The 23,049-nt window shown below is 48.0% G+C and overlaps 1 protein-coding gene across 2 annotated transcripts; it reads left to right on the forward strand.

Moving 5' to 3' along the window:
* Positions 1-3,126: 3,126 nt before the first annotated feature.
* Positions 3,127-20,810, forward strand: LOC140201134 (peptide chain release factor 1-like, mitochondrial). Of its 2 annotated transcripts, XM_072264769.1 has the most exons (8): positions 3,190-3,267; positions 6,788-7,260; positions 12,223-12,302; positions 13,930-14,113; positions 15,127-15,290; positions 16,174-16,291; positions 19,705-19,841; positions 20,550-20,810. In XM_072264769.1, the coding sequence occupies exons 2-8, from the start codon at positions 6,858-6,860 to the stop codon at positions 20,775-20,777; spliced, it is 1,314 nt and encodes a 437-aa protein (XP_072120870.1). In that variant the 5' UTR covers positions 3,190-3,267; positions 6,788-6,857; the 3' UTR covers positions 20,778-20,810. The 2 variants fall into 2 exon arrangements, with proteins under 2 accessions (XP_072120871.1, XP_072120870.1); XM_072264770.1 differs by lacking the exon at positions 6,788-7,260 and having other exon boundaries at positions 3,127-3,267.
* Positions 20,811-23,049: the final 2,239 nt, after the last annotated feature.

Genomic DNA, 23,049 nt, shown 5'->3' on the forward strand with positions numbered 1-23,049 from the left:
TTCAAAGACAGCTGGGACATCTATGAATTATCTCTTGCAAAGAGACGGCACTGGTCTGACGGGCTGAGTGGCCTCATCGGTCTGCAGTCTGCCTCACTTGGGCATAGGTTAGATGACATATAGTGAGAGGAATCTCTTTCCAATGTCGTTTGGAACCTGACGAACAAATCTCTGATGGGGAAGCAAAGACTGTAAGGCATTAGAGCACAGTTAGGCCATTCAGCCCATCTAGTCTGCATCCACCATTCAATCATGGTTGATAATTATCATCCCTCTCAACCCCATTCTCCCTCTCCCCGTAACCTTTGATGCCCTGACAAATCAAGAACTTATCAACCTCCACTTTAAATATACCCAATGACTGGGCCTCCGCAGTTGTCTGTGGTAATGAACCAGAATCAGGTTTAATATCGCTGGCATAAGTCGTAAAATTTGTTGTTATGCAGCAGCAGTACATTGCAATACATAATAACAAAAACTGTAAATTACAGTAAGTAAATATATATATAGTGAAGTATATATACATAGTGCAAAAAAAAAGTGAGGTACTGTTCATTGGTTCAATGTCCATTCAGAATTCCACAGATTCGCCACCCTTGGGCTAAAGAAATTCCTCCTCGTCTCTGTTATAAAGGGACATCCCTCTATTCTGAGACCTGAGGCCCAGACTCCCCCACGAGAGGAAACATCCTCTCCATGTCCACTCTTTCGAGGCCTTTCAATGTTCGATAGGTTTCAATAAGAGATCCCCCTCCTCTCATTCTTCTACACTCCAACGAGTACACGTTTAATATCATTGACACGTCGTGAAATATGTTGTTTTGCGGCAAAAGTACATTGCAATACATAATTTTTAAAACTGCAAATTATGTAATAGTCTATTCTGAGGCTGTGCCCTCTGGTCCTCGTTTGTAAATAAGACAATTCCCATTTTTTTTATATAAGTGCCAAGCTTGAAATTTACATTCACGAGAAACTGAAGATATATTTAGAACTGTTTGAATAACATCTTTGTTGTCTGTCAGATTTGTTTTATTGCAAGGAAAAATAGAAATGCTGATTTATAAAACTGGAAAGTAACACTGGGGATTTTTTCTTGTTTCCTGATGTTTCAGGTAGAAGTTGCCTACGATTGTATCTTGCCTGTCTTTAGTGTCATGTTAAATAAACATTGTGCAAATAAAATTGCTCATTGGAAAACCTCTAGCCCTTGTATTTTTCTTTCCCACATTGTCTTACGACCTAGGAAGCCATTTGGTCCATCAAATTGATACTGGCTTTCAGGCAACTAAAGTCGAATTTGAGTTTATTGTTGTCTGCACAAATAAATGTATGAACAAGTGAAATGAAAAACCTACTTGCAGCAGCATCACGGGCACATTGCATCAGGTAGGAATGTAAGAGCCCCTCCATTGATTGAGTCAACCATGGACATTGCAAACCCTATGTGATTAGCAAGCCAGGGCAGTATCATATGGAGAACAAGCTGTTGCCAGAGGAATGGCAGAGACTGATACAGTTTGGCACCAGAGGCATCGCAGAAGTTGCCAGTCAGCGTTGAACTCAATGTAGGATTGCCTTAGGGACTCCAGCTCCAGATTTTTCCTCGGGGAGTAGTCCCAAACACTTCCCCATGAGTGGGTATAACCACAAGACAACAGAGATTTAAGATCAGAGTCTCCCTTCTCCAAGATGAGCTGCCAAACTAGACTGATGAGCCCCATCTGCCCAAAGAGACTTTTAAGGTGCCAGTAACCCGCTTTTACCCTTTGTCCTGTCAGTGGAAACAGTTCTGCCGAACTTAGTAGTTAAGTTGCATGTGAAGGCCAGGAGTTGGACTTGGTTGTCAGAGGCTATTTGAGATGCATGCCATTGGGAACATTTAATAGGCAGTGGGAGCTCATCCCACACCGCCCCACCCCCGGCTATGACAGCTTTAAGGAACCTATTTAGGACAGAGGTGTCCTAAACACCTTGACACAGAGGGTAGAGAGCAGGCTTTATCATTATTAGCCATTGGGGGATCAAGGTGACAGGAATAATGCAACTTATTGCACAGAGGTAGAATTGGAATTGGAATCTGGTTTATTATTGTTTCTGGTTTATTATTGTCACATGTACTGAGACACAGGAAAAAGCTTGTCTTGCGTGCTATTCATACAGATCAGATCATTGCACAGTGCATAGAGTGGCACAAGTAAAACAACAATAGAAAGCTGGATAAAATGTAACAGCCCGCCATCACCCTAGACATTGCTACCATCAAGGCAGAGGCACAGGAGTCTGAAGACCCACACTCAATGCTTTAGGAACAGCTTCTTCCCCTCCACCATCAGATTTCTGAATGGACAATGAACCTATGAACATCACCTGAATATTTTTGCTCTCATTTTTGCACTACTCATTTAATTTATTTTGAATATATTTCTTATTGTAATTTATATTTATCTTATAGTTGTCCTAAAACAACAAACCACGACATAATCGAGTGATACTAAACCTGATTCTGACGAAGTGCAGTGCAGGCAGACAATAAGGTGCAGGATCATAACAAGGTAGATTGTGAGCTCAAGAGTCCATCTTATCATACTAGAGAACCACTCAGTTTTCTTATATCAGTGGGATGGAAGCTCTCCTTGAGCCTAGGGTGCGTGCTTTCTGGCGTTTTGTCTTCTGTCCGATAGGAGAGAGGAACAGAGAAAATGTCCGGAAAGGGTGGGGACCTTGATTTTGCTGGCTGCTTTCCTGAGGCAACGAGAAGTGTAGATGAAGGGGAAGGTGGTTATCGTGATGTGCAGAGTCGCGTTTCTAAAGTTTTTATTTTTGCGGACACTGCAACGCAATTGCCAGGGATATATATTTTTTAAAAATTCGCCATGACCTTCGTGGGTGTTAGAGCAGACACGCAGGGAAAAATGGGCTACTTTACCTATTTTCCACCATCTCCATTTTTCCTGACGTGATAAAACGGAAAAATAGGAATGAAACATACTAGGATCATGACTTGAGGTACCTCCTGAACAATTTGAGCACTATATTTGGATGTGATGATGGCGCAGAAAGGAACCATCAGACATTGCGGTTGGGAAAGTGCCCCATCGATGGAAAGGCCAGCCGGGAGGGGGCGGGGCTTAGCGCGGCCTGCGAATCCTCGGGCTCTACTCGCCGGTCTACTGCTGCACGTATCGAAGTTCTGCGGCGGATCGAGACCGCACTCCCTGATCACGAACAGCGACTGCGCAGTTTATCTTCGGAATATCCTTATCAGTGAGGAGAGAGGACCGCACCGTTGGGGAGAGGGAGGCTGGAGGGAGCACCGCACCGTGGGGAGGGAGGCTGGAGGGACCGCCGAGCTCTGGGGAGAGAGGGAGGAGGGAGCGCCGCACCGTGGGGAGAGGGAGGCTGGAGGGAGCGCCGCACCGTGGTAGAGAGGGAGGGAGGAGGGAGGAGGGAGTGCCGCGCCGTGGGGAGAGGGAGAGTGGCACCGTTGGGGAGAAAGGGAGGAGGGAGCGCCACTTGTAGGAAAGACGGGAAGAGGGAGCGTCACACCAGGAGGGACAGGAATGGAGCACTGGGGGAATGGCACTGAATCGAGCGTGACAGGCCAGAGAGAGGAGTTGTAAGATGAAGGAGAGTCATGCAGGAGGAGGGGGAAGGAGGAGGAGAAGGGGGAGTTGCACAGGATGGAGTAAAAGGAGGCAGTAGGGTGGGAAGAAGGAGGGAATGTCAGGTGGGAGGGGGAGTCATGCTGGAGGGACGTGGAGGGGAGAGGGTGTCATGTGGGAAGGACCTGGCGGGGAGGGGGTCACGTGGGAGGGACGGGGCGGGTAGGGGGTGTCACGCGGGGGGGACGTGGGGGGGAGGGTAGGGGGTGTCATGCAGGAGGGACGTGGAGGGGAAGGGGTGTCACACGGGAGGGACGAGGGGAAGGGTGTCACGCAGGAGAGACGAGGGGAGGGGATGTCACGCAGGAGGGACGTGGAGGGTAGGGGGAGCACGCGGGAGGGACAGGGAGGGGAGGGGGTGTCACGCAGGAGGGACGTGGAGGGTAGGGGGTGTCTCACGTTAGAGACCTGGAGGGGAGGGGGGTCACGTGGGAGGGACGGGGAGGGTAGGGGGTGTCACGTGGGAAGGACGTGGAGGGGAGGAGAGGGGATGTCACGCAGGAGGGACGTGGAGGGTAGGGGAGCACGCGGGAAGGACAGGGAGGGGAGGGGGTGTAACGCAGGAGGGACGTGGAGGGTAGGGGAAGCAGGCGAGGGAGGAGGAGGGAGAGTCACTCAGGGGAGAGGAGGAGGAAGGAGATTCACACAGCCGGGAGGGCAGAGGAAGTGGAGTGCTGAGGGACGTGTGATGAGGAGGGAGGAAGCCGAAGGTAGAGGGAATACTATGGATCAGTGTCCTGTACTGCAGACAGCCCATGTCACAAGTTCTGGGAGAGCTTACGGAGCTGACATCCTCAGCGTAGAGAAAGTCATCGAATTCACTGTTCATTTTATTTAGAGACACAGCACAGTATATGCCCTTCAAAACGCTTTACCCAGCAACCCCCCCCACCCCCCCCATCCAACAACCCTGATTAACACTAACCTAATCACGGGACAATTTATAATGACCAGTTAACCTACCCAACACGTCTATGGACTGTGGGAGGAAACCGGAGCACCCGGAGAAAGCCCATGCGTTCACGGGGAGGATGCCGGGATCGAACTCTGAACTCCGACACCCCTTGCTGTAATAGCATCGCACTAACCGCTATGTTACCATGGTGCCCAGTGTTCGAAGTAAATTTATTGTCAAAGTACATATATATATGTTGGCTGGATGTAGAATTATAGGGATAACATTAGCAGGGCATTTGGAAAAGAGCAGATGAGATACAGGAGCCTAGGGACTCACACCACCAGGTTCAGGAACAGTAATTACCCCTCACCCATCTGGCTCTTGAACCAGGTATGGTAACTTCACTCAAATTCACTTGCCCCATCATTGAATTGTTCCTACAACCTATCATGAGACTCTTCATCTCACGTTCTCGATGTCTATTGCTTATTTGTTTATTATTTTATTTCTGTTTTGTCTTTGTACCTTGGATGTTTGTCCACTCTGTTGGGAGTAGTCCTTTGTTGATTCTATTATAGTTTTTGGAGTATGCCCGCTAAAACACTAAACTCATGGTGGGTTCTGGTGACATATATGTACTCTGATAATAAATTTACTTTGAACCATACACAAACCTGTGATTCATTTTCTTGCGGACATTCACAGTAAATATGAGAAATGCAATAGAATCAATGAGAGACCACACCCAACAGGATGGACAAACAACCAATGTGCAAAAGACAACAATCTGTGCAAATATAAAAAGAAAAAATTAATAATAATAAATAAGTAAGCAATAAATATCGAGAACATGGTTTGAGGAGTCCTTGAAAGTGAGCCCATAGGTTGTGGGAATAGTTCAGTGTTGAGGTGAGTGAAATTGAATTGAATTGACTTAATTACTTACATCCTTCATATACGAGTAAAAATTTTTATTGTACTTCTCCGTCTAAATGTGCAACTTATAGTAATTTATAATAAGTAGTACGTACAATAAAACAGTCAATATAACATTGAAATACAATTGTATCACCGTGAATTAATCAGTCTGATGGCCTGGTGGAATAAGCTGTCCCGGAGCCTGTTGGTCCTGGCTTTTATGCTGCAGTTCCGTTTCCCGGATGGTAGCAGCTGGAACAGTTTGTGGTTGGGGAGACTCGGGTCCCCATTGATTCAAAAGCCTGATGGTTGGGGGGTAATAACTGTTCCTGAACCTGGTGGTGTGGGTCCTGAGGTTCTTGTACCTTCTTCCTGATGGCAGCAGTGAGAAGATAGTGGGGGTCCCTGATGATGGATGCTGCTTTCCTGCGTCAGAGCTCTGTGTAGATGTGTTCAATGGTGGAGACGGCTTTACCCATGACAGACTGGGCAGTATCCACTACTTTTATGACTGAAAGGTTGTGTGTCTTGGGGGTGGCATGAGAGTGTAGTGGTTAGTGCAAAGCTGATTGTAGTGCCCGCAACCCAGGCTCAATTCCCACCGCTGTCTGCAAACAATTTGAGGGAAGAAGGACTCAAACACGAGGAATTCTGCAGATGCTGGAAGTTCAAGCAACACACATCAAAGTTGCTGGTGAACGCAGCAGGCCAGGCAGCATCTCTAGGAAGAGGTACAGTCGACGTTTCGGGCTGAGACCCTTCGTCAGGACTAACTGAAAGAAGAGCTAGTAACAGATTAGTTCTTTCAGTTAGTCCTGACGAAGGGTCTCGGCCCGAAACGTCGACTGTACCTCTTCCTAGAGATGCTGCCTGGCCTGCTGCGTTCACCAGCAACTTTGATGTGTGTTGGTTGAGGGAGGAAGGAGTTTGTTTTGCTGTTGTTGTTTTGTTGCTTGTTGTGTTCTGTGTTGTTCTGCCGAGCTTTGTGGGCATGCTATGTTGGCACCAGAATGTGTGGTGACACTTGTGAGGTGCTCTCAGCACACCTTCAGGTGTGTTGGTTGTTAACACAAACGACACATTTCTCTGTGCGTTTTGATGTACGTGTGATAAATAAATTTGACTCTTGGCTACATGGGTTCCCTCTGGGTGCTCCAGTTCCCCCCCACGTTCCAAAGACGTACGGGTTAGTAAATTCGGGGCATGCCACGTTGGCGATGCTTCCTCGGACTTTGTTGGTTGTTGATGCTTTTCACGGGACCGTTCGGTGTATGTGTGGCAAATAAAAAGCTCATTTAACCTGCAGGTCAGGGATCTGTGGACACTCTGCTCTTGGTGGAATCCCATTGCCAAACTGCAGGACCACTTGGGAAAACATGCTCGGTGCCGGGCGGACGCTACTGGACTTTGCCCGTGGCCACCTTCGCGCTGGGCGGTGCCTCGCCAAGCTTCAGCCCTGGTGCGTGAGGAAGGCTTTCCATCTGAAGATGCGGCTGAGCACTTCCAAGCCTCTCGACGCTGCAGGCCCGTCCCGTGCTCGTACCACGGAGGAGGTGTTCGGCCAGAGCTCACTGCAGGGCTACCTGAGGGAGCTGGAGCGGGAGTACGCGGAGTCGCTGGAGAGACTCGCTGGTTGCCGGGCGTCCCCCGGGCAGGAGAGCGACAGTACAGCCAGGGAGCTGCAGAGGCGAGTGGGTGAGCTAGCACCGGTGGTGAACGAACTGCTGCAGCTGAGGGCCAAGGAACAGGAGCTTCGAGACATTGAGATCCTGCTGAAAGGTGAGCATCACGCACAGAAAGACAGCCCAGTAGCACAGCGGCAAGCGTAGCACTTTACACCGTCAACAATCGCGACCAGGCTTCAATTCCTGCTGCTGTCTGTACGTTCTGTCCGTGACTGCATGAGACAAGGGAGCCTAAGTGCCCGTACCCATGCTGAGTAGCTCTGTGGCACTATGTGAGGACACCCCCGCGCCTTTCAGTTCCACTAAACATTCCTCTTCCAACACCTCTCCATGGCCTTCTCTACTGCCCTGCCACGATGAGGCCACATTCAGTTTGAAGGAGCAACACCTTACATTCCGTATGGGTAGCCTCCAACTTAATGGCCTGAATATTGATATCTCAAACTTCTGGTAACTTGTTCCCTCCTCTCCCCTTTCTCTCTTTCCCCATTCCCCTTTCTGGCTGCCCTCCTCCTTTTCCTTTCTTCCATTCTCCTCTCCTTCCTCCTTCAACTTCCAGCTTCTCACTTCATCCCCACCCACCTCACCTGGTCTCATCTATGACCTGCCAGCTTGACTTGCTTCCCCTCCACCCAGCTTCTTATTCTGGCTTCTGCCCCCTTCCTTTCCAGTCCTCAACCTGAAACCTGGTCTGCTTATTCATTTCCATAGTTGCTGCCCAACCTGCTGAGTTCCTCCAGCAGTTTAATCATTGAAACATACAGTGAGATAAGATAGACCATAAGATATAGAAGCAGACATAAGACAAATGTAGGTCCCCTACAGACAGAAACAGGTGAGTTGATTATGGGGAACAAGGACATGGCAGACCAATTGAATAACTACTTTGGTTCTGCCTTCACGAAGGAGGACATAAATAATCTTCCGGAAATAGTAGGGGACAGAGGGTCCAGTGAGATGGAGGAACTGAGGGAAATACATGTTAGTAAGGAAGTGGTGTTAGGTAAATTGCAGGGACTAAAGGCAGATAAATCCCCAGGGCCAGATGGTCTGCATGCCAGAGTGCTTAAGGAAGTAGCCCAAGAAATAGTGGATGCATTAGTGATAATTTTTCAAAACTCTTTAGATTCTGGACTAGTTCCTGAGGATTGGAGGATGGCTAATGTAACCCCACTTTTTAAAAAAGGAGGGAGAGAGAAACCGGGGAATTATAGACCGGTTAGCCTAACATCGGTGGTGGGGAAAATGCTAGAGTCAGTTATCAAAGATATGATAACAGCACATTTGGAAAGCGGTGAAATCATCGGACAAAGTCTGCATGGACTTGTGAAAGGAAAGTCATGTCTGACGAATCTCACTGAATTTTTTGAGGGTGTAACTAGTAGAGTGGATAGGGGAGAACCAGTGGATGTGGTATATTTGGATTTTCAAAAGGCTTTTGACAAGGTCCCACACAGGAGATTAGTGTGCAAACTTAAAGCACACGGTATTGGGGGTAAGGTATTGATGTGGATAGAGAATTGGTTGGCAGACAGGAAGCAAAGAGTGGGAATAAACGGGACCTTTTCAGAATGGCAGGCAGTGACTAGTGGGGTACCGCAAGGCTCAGTGCTGGGACCCCAGTTGTTTACAATATATATTAATGACTTGGATGAGGGAATTAAATGCAGCATCTCCAAGTTTGCAGATGACACGAAGCTGGGCGGCAGTGTTAGCTGTGAGGAGGATGCTAAGAGGATGCAGGGTGACTTGGATAGGTTAGGTGAGTGGGCAAATTCATGGCAGATGCAATTTAATGTGGATAAATGTGAAGTTATCCACTTTGGTGGCAAAAACAGGAAAACAGATTATTATCTGAATGGTGGCCGATTAGGAAAAGGGGAGGTACAACGAGACCTGGGTGTCATTATACACCAGTCATTGAAAGTGGGCATGTAGGTGCAGCAGGCGGTGAAAAAGGCAAATGGTATGCTGGCATTAATAGCAAGAGGATTCGAGTACAGGAGCATGGAGGTACTACTGCAGTTGTACAAGGCCTTGGTGAGACCCAACCTGGAGTATTGTGTGCAGTTTTGGTCCCCTAATCTGAGGAAAGACATCCTTGCCATAGAGGGAGTACAAAGAAGGTTCACCAGATTGATTCCTGGGATGGCAGGACTTTCATACGATGAAAGACTGGATGAACTAGGCTTATACTCGTTGGAATTTAGAAGTTTGAGGGGGGGATCTTATTGAAACGTATAAAATCCTAAAGGGATTGGACAGGCTAGATGCAGGAAGGTTGTTCCCGATGTTGGGGAAGTCCAGAACGAGGGGTCACAGTTTGAGGATAAAGGCGAAGCCTTTTAGGACTGAGATTAGGAAAAACTTCTTCACACAGAGAGTGGTGAATCTGTGGAATTCTCTGCCCCAGGAAACAGTTGAGGCCAGTTCATTGGCTATATTTAAGAGGGAGTTAGATATGGCCCTTGTGGCTAAAGGGATCAGGGGGTATGGAGGCTGGTACAGGGTTTTGAGTTGGGATGATCAACCATGATCGTACTGAATGGCGGTGCAGGCTCGAAGGGCCGAATGGCCTACTCCTGCACCTATTTTCTATGTTTCTATAGTCCGTTCAGCCCATCAAGTCTGCTCCGCCATTTAATCATGGGCTGATCCAATTCTTCCAGTCATCCCCACTCCCCTGCCTTCATCCCATATCCTTTAATGCCCTGGCTAATCAAGAACCTATCTATCTCTGCCTTAAATACACCTAATGACTCGACCTCCGCAGCTGCTTGTGGCAACAAATTCCACAGATTTACCACCCTCTGACTAAAGTAATTTCTCTGCATCTCAGTTCTAAACGGACGTCCTTCAATCCTGAAGTACTGCCCTCTTGTCCTGGACTCCCCTACCATGGGAAATAACTTTGCCATATCTAACCTTTTAACATTCAGAATGTTTCTATGAGATCCCCCCTCATTCTCCTGAACTCCAGGGAATACAGCCCAGGAGCAGCCAGACGTTTCTCATACGGTAACCCTTTCATTCCTGGAATCATTCTCGTGAATCTTCTCTGAACCCTCTCCAATGTCAGTATATCCTTTCTAAAATAAGGAGCCCAAAACTGCACACAATACTCCAAGTGTGGTCTCACGAGTGCTTTATAGAGCCTCAACATCACATTCCTGCTCTTATATTCCATACCTCTAGAAATGAATGCCAACATTGCATTCACCTTCTTCACAACCAACTCAACCTGAAGGTTAACTTTTAGGGTATCCTGCACAAGGACTCCCAAGTTCCTTTGCATCTCTGCATATTGAATTCTCTCCCCATCTAAATAATCTGCCCGTTTATTTCTTCCACCAAAGTGCATGACCATACACTTTCCAACATTGTATTTAATTTGCCACTTCTTTGTCCATTCCCCTGAACTATCTAAGTCTCTCTGCAAGCTCTCTGTTTCCTCAACACTACCCGCTCCTCCACTTATCTTTGTATCATCAGCAAATTTAGCCAGAAATCCATTAATACCATAGACCAAATCATTGACATACACCGTAAAAAGAAGCAGTCCCAACACCACCCCCTGTGGAATTCCACTGGTAACTGGCAGCCAGCCAGAATAGGATCCTTTTATTCCCACACTCTGTTTTCTGCCGACCAGCCAATGCTCCACCCATACCAGTAACTCCCCTGTAATTCCATCGACTCGTACCTTGCTAAGCAGCTTCATGTGCGGCACCTTGTCAAAGGCAAAGGTTCTGATTCTAACTAGTGGATGTTGTTCTCATGTAGCACATGTACCTTCATGAACAAATTTCCTCCAGGTGTATCTTTTGAGTGAAATGTCTTCCAGTTTTTAGATGTCATGTTGAATTTCTTCAGGCTGATTCTTGGTTGAGATTCAAATGAATCTTAGAGTTGTATATGGTGATAATATACGTATGTACTTTGATAATAAATTTACTTTGAACTTTGATTTTGATGGTATCTATGAGTTGTTTCATTTTCCCACCTGGGCCTTACTGACCTTCCTTCAACTGGGAGTAAAGGATCGGTTTGAGGAGACGCGAGTTAGGCATCTGGATGACATGGCCTGTCAATCAGAGTTGGTGTAACATTATTTAATTTATTTAGAGATACAGTGTGGAACAGATCCTTTCAGCCCACCGAGCTACACCGCCCAGCAACCCACCGATTTAATCCTGTGCTAATATCAGGGCAATTTACAATGACCAATTAACATACTACCCAGAACACCTTTGGAATATGGGAGGAAACCAGAGCACCTGGAGGAAATCCACATGGTCACAGGGAGCATATACACACTCCTGACAAACAGCGGCAAGAACTGAACTGCATTACGCTAACCGCTACACTATTGTGCCTTATCATGGTGGAGATGTTGTTCATCTTGGCCTCCTCCAGTACGCTGGTGTTAGTGTGTCTGTCCCTCCAGCTGAACCTGGAAGTCTGTTACAGGGATTTTTGGTGGTGGTGTTCCAGGGCGTTCAGGTGGCCTATGATTTAGATCCAGACAGTTACATAGGAAGGAAGGACAACTGCTCTATAAACCAGAAGTTTTGTTTGGCCCTGTAGGTTGCGTTCTTCAAGGGCGCCATGGTAGTAGAGCAGTTAACATGATGTTATTACAGCTCAGGGCATCGGAGTTTGGAGTTCATTCCAATGTTTGTAAAAAGTTTGTACGTCTGTCACCCTTCTCATGGGCCTCTGGGTTTCCTCAGGGTGCTCCAGTTTCCTTTCGCAGAAAACAGGTGTACCTGTTCATAGGTTAATTGGTCATTGTAAATTGTCCTGTGATTAGGCGAGGGTTGAATCGGTGGCGGGGTGTGGCTCATTGGGCCAGAACGGCCTGTTCCATGCTTTATCTCTAAATAAATCAATATTAACTATTTTCCTTAAGTGTCAGTTGTAGCCCAGCCTGGTAGGTCCCCTCCACTGAGCAAGGATAGGGAGGTTCTTTGCCACACTCTGAGCCGGCTACGTGGTGCTACGTGTACCGATGAAATCGGAGCGCGGGAGTTGACACCCCGTTTGTGTGTTGCAGATGACGATGCCGATCTAAAGAGGCTGGCAGAGAGTGAAGAGAGTGGTTGCCAGGCAACGATCCAGGGCCTGAGGACCAAGGTAGGAATGGCTCCTGTCTCCTGCTCGTATTCGGAACCTGAATCACAATCAGGTTTATCATCACAAGCAGATGACATGAAATTTGTTGTTTTGCAGTATGTTGTAATCCATAAAAATCTATAAATTACAGTAAGAGGCACATATAAAAATTAAATAAGCAGAGCAAAAAGAGTGCAAAAAAAAAACCACACAAAAATAGTGGGATGATATTCATGGGTTCATTGTCCATTCAGAAATGTAATGCTGGAAGGGAAAAAATTGTTCCTGAATCTTTGAATTTGTGTCTTCACGTTCCTTTACCACCTCCTGCTGGCAGCAATGAAAAGAGGGCATGTCCTGGGTGATAGGGATGCTTAATAGCAGATGTCTCCTTTTAAGGCATAGCCTTTTGAAGGTATCCTGGATGCCGGGGAGTCTCACGCCCATGGTGGAGCTGGCTGAGTTTACAACCTTCTGCAGCTTTTTCCGATCCTGTGCAGTGGCCCCTCCGTACCAGACGTTCTGTCAAAGTGCTGGAAAATTGAGGGAACTGGGAACAAGAAGAAACATTTGGTTGGGCTGTCATTTCTAATATCTTTTAATATATTTGTAGATGATCCATTACCAAGATGTGGAAGCTATAGGGTGCTTTGTTGCTGATGTGCTGAGCATTGTGGGCATGCTGTGTTGGTGTGGCAACACTTGAGGGCTTCCTCCAGAAAATCTTTACCTTGTGTTGTTTGTTAGCGGAAACAATGCATTTCACTAAATGTTTTGATGCACATGTGATAAATAAATGAATCTGACTATGAATTAATATAACGAGTCAAGTTGAAGTTTATTGTCATTCGACCATACACATGTACACAGCTAAACGAAGCCATTGTTCCTCAGGGATGAATGTGCAAGACACAATGCATATATCAGATAATGATGCTGAGGCCTCCGTTGATCAGGGTTGACCATGGATGTTGTGTCCTAGCTGTCTAGCTACGCAAGTCTGGGCAGTACAATATGGAGAGCAAGCTGTTGCCCATGTAGCAAGCTCCCCCCCTACGCATCTGACGAATCCAAAGGAACGGCAGAGACCAATGCAGTTTGTCACCAGCAGCGTCGCAGGAGTTACCAGCCAGCGTTGAACTCAATTTGAGGCTCCAGCTCTTGATTTTTTTTTCCCCTCGGGGTTTATTCCCAAAGCCTTCCACATGAGTCAATATAGCCTCAAGGCAAGGGAGGTTTAGGTCAGAGGTTTCCTTCTCCTAGCTGATATGTCCACCAAGGCTGACAGGTCCCATCTGTCAGAAGTGACTGGTTTTAACATGCCAGTAATCTACATTTGCCCCTTCTCCTGTCAGTAGAGACAGTTCTGCCTGGTTTGGTAGCTAAGCCACATGCAAAGGCCAGGAGCTGGACTTGGTTGTCAGAGGCCTTTTGAAACACACACCATTAGGAGCATTTAATAGGTAGTGGGAGTGACAGTATAATACTACTGGCATTGAAATCCCACCTGGCTGCACCTTGTTCTTTTTCTACTATCCCCTGACTCAGCTGCTGCTGGAGGAGGAGAAAGAAGAAACATCTGATGTATCAGAACTGGGTGGTCTCATGCCCAAGTCTTGGTGCTGAACCCTCTTCTCCTCGTTTGCAGATCCTTTCACTCCTGATTCCCTCGGAAGAGGCGAGTAACAACGACCTGATTCTGGAGGTGACAGCGGGCGTCGGCGGACAGGAGTCCATGCTGTTTGCTGCGGAGATGTTTGAAATGTACCAGGGCTACGCAGCCTACAAGCACTGGGACTTTGACGTGCTGGACTACCGTCACAGTGAGCTAGGTAGTGTCCTTGGTTGTCACTGAGAGATGAACTTTAAACCCAACCTATCTTTCTGTCTTCTTCTCTCCTTAACATCCTCCAGCCCCAGTGCCCTCTGACATGCCAGCTTGTCCTGCTTTGGACTCTTGTCACTTCTTCTGGTCCTCATCCATTGAAACCCCAGAATCCCTCTCCTTCCTCTCCTCCCCCTCCCTCTCATGCCTCTTTCCCCCTCCCTCCTCCAGGAAAGAATTTGTTGCCATTGGGGATGGTCCAGAGAAGGTTCACAAGGGTTAACATATGGTGGCTCTGGGCCTGTACCCGCTGGAGTGGAGAAGAATGAAGGGAGATGTCATTGAAACCTGTTATTCTGGCTAGTCCCATTGACCCGCACCTGGACCATAGCCCTCCATCCATGTACACATCCATACTTAAGTCGAACCCACGTCCACCACTTCTGCTGGCAGCTCATTCCACACTGTCACCACCCTCTGAGTGAAGAAGATCCCCCTCTGATTCCCCTTAAACATTTCACCTTTCACCCTAAACCTATGACCTCTAGTTGTTGTCTCACCCAACCTCTATGGGAAAAAGCCAGTTTGCATTTACCCTATCTATACCCCTCATCATTGTGAATAGCTGTATCAAATCTCCCCTCGTTCTCTGACGTTCCAGGGAATAGAGTCCTCAGCTATTCAATCTTTCCCTATAACTCAGATCCTCAAGTCCCGGCAACATCCTTGTGAACTTATTTATTTCTTCAGAGATACAGGCCCCTCCAGCCCCTGAAACCATGCCCCCCAATTACACTAATTAACCCGTAATCACTGGAATGTGCTCAGAAACCAGAGCACCCAGGGGAATGTGGTCACAGGGAGAACATACAAACTCGTACAGGCAGGGACGAGAATCGAACCCGGGCCACTGGTGCTGTAGTAGCGTTCTGTACTCTTCCGATCTTGTAGATATTTTGTATGTAATGTTTACGTTGTGTCTGAACTGGCGGCAAAGGTATTTTCCTTCTCTCCCCGCAGGAGGTCTGCGACATGCTGTTGCCAGTGTGAGCGGAGAGGGGAGCTATGGACGCCTGAAGTATGAGGGTGGGGTTCACCGAGTTCAGAGGATCCCCAGAACCGAGAAGCAAGGCAGGATTCACACCAGCACCATGACCGTGGTGGTATTACCCCAGCCCACCGAGGTACCCGCTCTGCTTTACACCCTCCCTTATGAAGGCCACCCTCTCTCTGGTGAGCTGACGGAAAACTCCCAGCAATCCAGATTGGCTGAGTTGTATTAGCATCAAGTTCCTTTGCGTCAGCAACCGCTGAGCTGCCCACGTACTGTCCCTTCACACATTCCCACAGCTCTGGTTAAGTACAGAGTCAAACTGCCCCATTGCACATTTCAACTTTACCTTCATTAGCATCTGTACATATATACAACGTGATGAAATAGCATTTCTCCAGACCACACGCACCCACATAACATGTATCACACACAGCACATAAAACAATATTACCACAACTATCTCAGTAAGATATAATTCAAAATGCATGTGGCATGCAGCACAGGTAGACAGTAAACAGCTCGCTGTCCTAGTGACAAAACCTGGGTGGTGACAGGGTGTTCGTTAGTCTCGCAACCTGAGGAAAGAAGCTCAGTCTGGCAGTCCCAGTCCTGATGCTCCTGTACCTCCTTCCTGACCGTAGTGGGTCAAAGAGATTGTGGGATGGGTGGTGGGGTTCCTCAACAATGCTTCATCTGCAATACTCCGTAAAAGTCACAAATAGTGGGAGGGAGACCCCGGTGATCCTCTCGGCAGTTTTTACCGCTATCCTCTGTAGGATCTTGCGGTCCGATGCCTTGCACCTTCCGTACCACACAACGATGCAGTCAGACGGAACACTCCCACAACAGAAGCACAAGGTAGTAGTGAGAAGAGAGCATGGCCTGGATGGTGGACGCTGCTTTCTTGTGGCAGCGCTCCTTCTGGATGTGCTGAGTAACGGGGAGGGATTTTCCTGTGATGGACTGGGCCATTTCCATGACTTTCTGTCGACCTTTGGAATTCCTCCCCTCAGATTGAGCTGACGATCAACCCAAAGGACCTGCGGATCGAAACGAAGCGAGCGAGTGGGGCAGGAGGTCAACATGTGAACACGACGGACAGCGCAGTCCGAATCCTCCACATCCCGACCGGTAAGGGGCGCTCCCTGGCATTCAGGCAGCTCTGATCCCCGTGGACAGGGTCACCGGGACCAGGAAACCACAGTCACTCCAGTGGGAAGAATCACACCTTAAATAATATGACAACACCCTTGACTTTTCTCTGAGGGTCAGGTGGTAAAGAAGGCATTTGGAACACTTGCTTTTAATGGACAGGGCGATGAGTACAGGGATGTAATGTTACAACTGTGCAAGACACGGGTGAGACTACATTTGGGGTGTTTAGAAAGAAACAAATATTATAACCACGAGATTCTGCAGATGCTGGAAATTGAGAGCAATACACAACTTGCTGGAGGAGCTCAGCAGGTCAGGCAGCATCTATGGAAATGAACAAACAGTCAACGTTTCAGGCCGGGACTCCTCATCAGGACAGGATAGGAAAGGAGAAGGAGCCGGAATGGAAAGGTTGTGGGAGGGGAAGGAGGACAAGCTAGAAGGTGATGGGTGAAACCAGGTGAGTGGGAAAGGTAAAGGGCTGGAGAAGAAGGAATCTGATAGGAGAGGAGAGTGGACAATGGGAGAAAGGGAAGAAGGAGGGGACCTAGGGAGAGGTGATAGGCAGGTGAGGAGAAGAAGTGAGAGGTCAGAGTGGGTAATAGAAGGGCGGGGGGAGAGGAGAAATCGATGTTCATGCCATCAGGTTGGAGGCTACCTTAACAGAATATGAGGTATTGCTCCTCCGACCTGAGAGTGGCCTCATCGTGGCAGAAGAGGAGGCCGTGGACTGACACGTCGGTAGCTTCATTTGTCACATGTACATTAGCGTTAACGACCAACGCAGTCCGAGGATGGCCAAGCCCACAATTGTCGGCATACCCACAACTCACTAACCAGTACGTCTTTGGAATGTTGCTAAGGACAGACCTTACCATAAGACCATTAGATATAGGAGCAGAATTAGGCCATTTGGCCCTTCGAGTCTGCTCCAACATTTCATGGCTGATCCAATTTTCCTCTCTTTTCCCAATCTCGTTTCTTCTCCCCAATTCCCTTCAAGCCCTGACCAGTCAAGAATCTATTAACTTCTGCCTTGGATATATATAAAGTCTTGGCCTCCACAGCTGCCTGTGGCAAAGCATTCCAAAGATTCACGGCTCTCTGGCTTGAGAAATTCCTCCCCAACTATGTTCTAAAAGGACACCCCTCTATTCTAAGGCTATGTCTTCTATGTCACCTCCCTGCCTCCCCTCCCCCACCCCTTTATCTTTCCCCTTACTGGTTTTTCACCTGGTACCTACCAGCCTTCTCCTTCCCACCCTCCCCCCCACCTTCTTTATAGGGCCTCCGCCCCTTCCCTCTTCAGTCATGACGAAGGGTTCCGGCCGGAAACGTCGACTCATCGTTTCCACGGATGCTGCCCGACCTGCTGTTCCTGCAGCGTGTTGTGAGTGTTGCTGTGACCCCAGCATCTGCAGAGTATTTTGTGTTTACTCTCTAAAGGTTAATTTGCAGGTTGAGTCTATAGTGAGGAAAGTACGACCGCACCATTAATCTCCCATGATGAAGGCCAACGTGCCAAAAGCCTTCTTCATCACCCTATCTCCCAGTGGCTACGTTTTTGGGGAACTGTGTCTGTGTAGTTCAAGACCTCTGTTCTACAACACTCAGAGCCTGACTATTCATTGTGAAAGTCTGTCCTTGTCTTTCCAAAGTACGATACCTCACACCTATCTGAAGCAAACTCCATTTACCATTCCATTAGACCAGAAGACATCAAAGTAGAATTAATTAATTCAATGCATCAAGCCTGCTCAGATAATCCCATCATAGCTGATTTATTATCCCTGTCAACCCCATTCTCCTGCCTCTCTCTGTAACCTTTGACACCCTGACTAATCCAGAACCTATCAACCTCCGCTTTAAATATATCCAATGACGTGGCCTCCACAGCCATCTGTGGCAATGAATTCCACAGATTCATCACTCTCTGGCTAAAGAAATTCCTTCTCATCTCCATTATAAATGGATGCCCCTCTACTCTGAAACCATGTGCTCTGGTTCTAGACTTCCCAACTATAGAAAACATGCTTCTCACATCTGTTCTATCCTGCCCTTTCAATATCCAATAGGTTTCAATGAGATCCACCCTCATTCTTCTAAATTCCAGTAAGTACAGGCCCAGAGCCACTTACCTAACTGAGCAAATTCCCTCAGTAAATCCTGAGAACATTGTCAGTGACACCACTAACATTATTGTCATCTGTATATGTACCAGTGATCACCTGTACATTCTGTTTGAATGGTTCTGGGCCTGTTCTCGCTGGAGTTCAGAACAATGAGGGGTGATCTCATTGAAACCTATTGAATATTGAAAGGCCTTGATAGAGTGGACATGGAGAGGATATTTCCTACAGTGCAGGAGTCTAAAATCAGGGGGCACAGGCTGAGAATAGACGGGTGCCCTTTTAGAACGGAGATGAGGAGGAATTTCTTTAGCCAGAGAGTGGTGAATCTGTGGAATTAATTGCCACAGAGGGTTGTGGCGGCCAAGTCACTGGGTATATTTAAAGAGGAGGTTAATAGGTTTTTAATTAGTGAGGGGCAAAGGTTACCAGGAGAAGGCAGGAGGAAGGGGTCGACAGGGATAATAAATCAGCCGTGTTGAAATGGCGGAGCAGACTCGATGGGCCAAATGGTCTACTTCAGCTCCTATGGTGTACATTCCCGGTATACAATAGACAATAGGTACAGGAGTAGGCCATTCGGCCCTTCGAGCCAGCACCACCATTCACTGTGATCATGGCTGATCATCCACAATCAGTATCCAGTTCCTGCCTTATCCCCATAACCTTTGATTCCGCTATCTTTAAGAGCTCTATCCATCCCTTTCTTGAAAGCATCCAGAGACTTGGCCTCCACAGCCTTCTGGGGCAGAGCATTCCATATATCCACCACTCTCTGAGTGAAAAAGTTTTTCCTCAACTCCATTCTAAATGGCCTACCCCTTATTCTTAAACTGTTACCTCTGGTTCTGGACTCACCCATCAGCGGGAACATGCTTCCTGCCTCCAGCGTGTCCAATCCCTTAATAATCTTATATGTTTCAATAAGATCCCCTCTCAGCCTTCTAAATTCCAGAGTATACAAGCCCAGTCGCTCCAATCTTTCGACATATGACAGTCCCGCCATCCCGGGAATTAACCTTGTGAACCTAGGCTGCACTCCCTCAATAGCAAGAATGTCCTTCCTCAAATTTGGAGACCAAAACTGCACACAGTGCTCCAGGTGTGGTCTCACCAGGGCCCTGTACAGCTGCAGAAGAACCTCTTTGCTCTTATACTCAATTCCCCTTGTTATGAAGGCCAGCATGCCATTAGCTTTCTTCACTGCCTGCATGAGAAGTGGCGATGGGCCCCTGAGTTTGTGCGTCTGTCGCTGGGCAGGTGTGGTGTCTGAGTGCCAGCAGGAGCGGTCACAACTGCGGAATCGCGAACGGGCCATGCAGATGCTGCGGGCTAAGCTGTACGGCAGGAAGCTGGAGGAGGAGACGAGCAGACGGCAGCATGCTCGCAGTATTCAGGTACCTCCCTCCAGTCTGTGACCCCTTCCCCTGACCTCTCCATCTGCTATCCCCTCCTGTCGGTGTTCCCCCCCACCGACCTCTTCATTTGCCAATGCCTGCCCAACTCACCCCTCCTGTCGGTGCTCCCTCCCCCCCCACCGCCTTTCTCTGCCCCCTCCCACCAGCTTCCCCTCCTGTCCGTGTCCCTTCCCCTGACCCACACGTCCTGTTGATGTCTCCTCTTCCTGACCTGCCCCTCCAGCATCACCTCCTGTCTGTATCCTCTCCCCTGACCCGCACCTTGTGTCCATGTCCTCTCCCTGACCTAAATCTCTAGCTTCCCCTTCCATCTGTGTCCCCTCCCCCGACCCACACGTCCTGTCCATGTTTCTCTCCCCAACCCACCCCTCTGGAATCATCTCTTGTCTGTGCCTCCTGCCTCCAACCAACCCCTCAGGTACCCTCTTTCTTGTCCTGGGACCTTACCCTCTGACCTTGACCCACCTGTCCAGCTTGTCCCAGTACCCTACCTTCTGATCTTGACCCACCACCTAGTAGCCCCTCTCATTCCTGTTCCTGACCCACCATACCATTTCCTCATCCCCATCTCTGTCTGTGCCTGTGACCCCTGCTGACCCACCCATGGACTCGATGGGCTGAAGGGCCTGTTTCCGTGCTGTAATGCTGTTTGACTCTGTAACTCTCTGCACCTTTTCCTTTCACCAGACTGGGACCAGGGGGAGATCGGAAAAAATCCGAACCTACAACTTTCCACAGGACAGGGTGACAGATCATCGGATCGGCAAATCGCTCTACAGCCTAAAGGACTTCATGCTGGGGGAAGAGCTCCTGGACGAGATGATTGAGGAGCTGAGAGGCCTTGCTGACACTGAACATCTCCTCGAGTTCCTGGAGAACATGCAGAGGCAGCAGAATAGATCAGGGGATCAGTGACGGTCTTTCAAAACTCCAATAAAATTGGACTTGATATGCTCCGATTGATTTTAGAGTTTTTGCTTCATAGAACACTACAGCACAGAAACAGGTCCGTCAGTCCATCAACTCTGTGCTGAACTGTTATTCTGCCTAGTCCCAGCAACCCGCACATGGACCATAGCCTTCCCATCCATGTACTTATCCAAACTTTTCTGAAATGTTGCAGTCAACCCTGCATCCACCACTTCCGCTGACAGCTCATTCCACACTCACACCAGTCTTTGAAGAAGTTTCCCCTTAAGTATTTCACTTTTCACCCTTAACCTATGACCTCTAGTTCTAGTCTCACCCAGCCTCAGTGGAAAAAGCTTGCTTGCATTTACCATATCTGTACCCCTCATAATTTTATATAACTCCATCATATCTCCCCTTGTTCTTCTACACACCGGGGAATGAAGTCCGAACCCATTCGTCCTTTCCCTATGACTCAGGTGCTTAAGACCCAGCAACATCCTTGTAAATTCTTTCCTGGAGATAAGTGACCAGAACTGCGCACAACGCTCCATATTAAGCCTCACCAAAGTCTTATGCAACTTCAACATAACATCTCGGCTCCTGCACTCAATACTTTAATTTATGAAGGCCAATGTGTCAAGTGCTCACTTTATGACCCTATCTACCTGTGATGCCACTTTGAATGAATTGTGGACCTGTATTCCCAGGTTCCTTTCTTCCACCACACTCCTCAGTACTCTATTGTTCAGTGTGTAACCTGGCCTGCTTGGTCCTCCCAAAGTACAACACCTCACACTTGCCTACATTAAATTCCATCTGCCATATTACACCTCATTTTTTGAGCTGCTCCAGATCCCGCTGCAAACTCTGATAGTTTTCCTCACACACCCCCAATCTTGGTGTCATCCGCAAATCTGCTTTATCGCTGTCCATTTTAATTCTCCTCTGCCTGTCTTGCTCCTCGGTGGCTGTAGATCTTGCCCCAGTCTTGTCACCTCAGTTATTCCAATAGATCTTGTCACATCTAAGCCAAATTACCCTCAATGAACCTCGAGTTTGGCCAAAAGTGCACTGTTGAAGTCTTCACCTGCGATCCCACTCCTACTTGTAAGCTCCGTTCATCACCTCTTCCCACTCCTGGTCCTTATGTTCTGGTTCCCAGCAGAACCATGCCCAAACTTCTGGTGTGGCCCATCTACCACTGAGATCTCCGCACTCCGATTCAACCCCGTCGATTGTCCCCAGGTTTAATGGCTTCACCCTTAGTGACAGAACCTTTGTTTGCCTGGGGCCCGAGCTCTGGAATTTCCTCTTTGATCTCTGCTCCCTCTCTCTTCTCCTGTTTGGCTATTCGCTATGGGGACATCTTGGAGATTTCTTTGCATGGCTCAGAGTTAGTCTTCAGAAAATGTCCCCATGGAGCATGTTGGTGCTGTTATTATTGAACATCAGAATCAGATTCATTTGCTTCACAAACAACATATACAACAATGTGTTGGGGGCAGCCCACCAGTGTCTCCACACATTCCGGTGCCAATGGAGCATACCCACAATGCTCAGCAGAACAACACCAAACACAAGTGACAAAGCAACAACAGTAAATCAAGCCCTGTTCCTCCCTCACGCACGGACAGTCGTCCAACTCTGGTCCCCTTTGGCCGTTGGGCCTTGACGTCCATTAACCTTCGGGCTTTGATCTTCTGTATCAAGCCTAGGACTAGCCAATGACAAGACCCCGAACTCTAAATTTGAACTACGGGCACGCCAACTCATCAGTGTCTCCTGCTTGCACAGACTTCCAGTCCCACAAACCACCAACCTGGGACAGCCCAGCATCCACGGATGTCCATCATGGATCCACATCACTGGACTTTGAGTGCGGAGAGTGGATGTCTAGACTCCAGATGTCCATAAGACCGGAAGAGACAGGAGCAGAATTGGGCCATTCAGCCTGTTGAGTCTGCTGCACCATTCCATCACAGCTGATTTATTATCCCTCTCAACCCCATTCTCCTGCCTTCTCCCCGTAACTTTTGATGCTCTTACTAATCAAGAACCTATCAACCTTCACTTTAAATACTCAGATACATGGCCTCCAAGGCAAGTGTGGCAAAGAATTCCACAGATTCACTACCCTCTGGCTAAAGCAATTTCTCCTCATCTTTGTTCTAAATGGACATCCCTCTATTTTGAGGCTGTGCCCCCTGGTCCTAGACCTCCCCCATTATAGAAAACATCCTGTCCACGTCCGTTCTATAGAGGCCTTTCAATATTC

The sequence above is a fragment of the Mobula birostris genome, chromosome 8, assembly GCF_030028105.1.
Source record: "Mobula birostris isolate sMobBir1 chromosome 8, sMobBir1.hap1, whole genome shotgun sequence".
In the NCBI taxonomy this organism is placed as follows: Eukaryota; Metazoa; Chordata; class Chondrichthyes; order Myliobatiformes; family Myliobatidae; genus Mobula; species Mobula birostris.

Coding starts and splice junctions, on each gene's coding strand:
- LOC140201134 (XM_072264769.1), top strand. CDS start 6,858: ATGCTCGGTGCCGGGCGGACGCTACTGGACTTTGCCCGTGGCCACCTT. Junction 7,261..12,222: donor CATTGAGATCCTGCTGAAAG/GTGAGCATCACG, acceptor TGTGTGTTGCAG/ATGACGATGCCGATCTAAAG. Junction 19,842..20,549: donor AGCATGCTCGCAGTATTCAG/GTACCTCCCTCC, acceptor TCCTTTCACCAG/ACTGGGACCAGGGGGAGATC.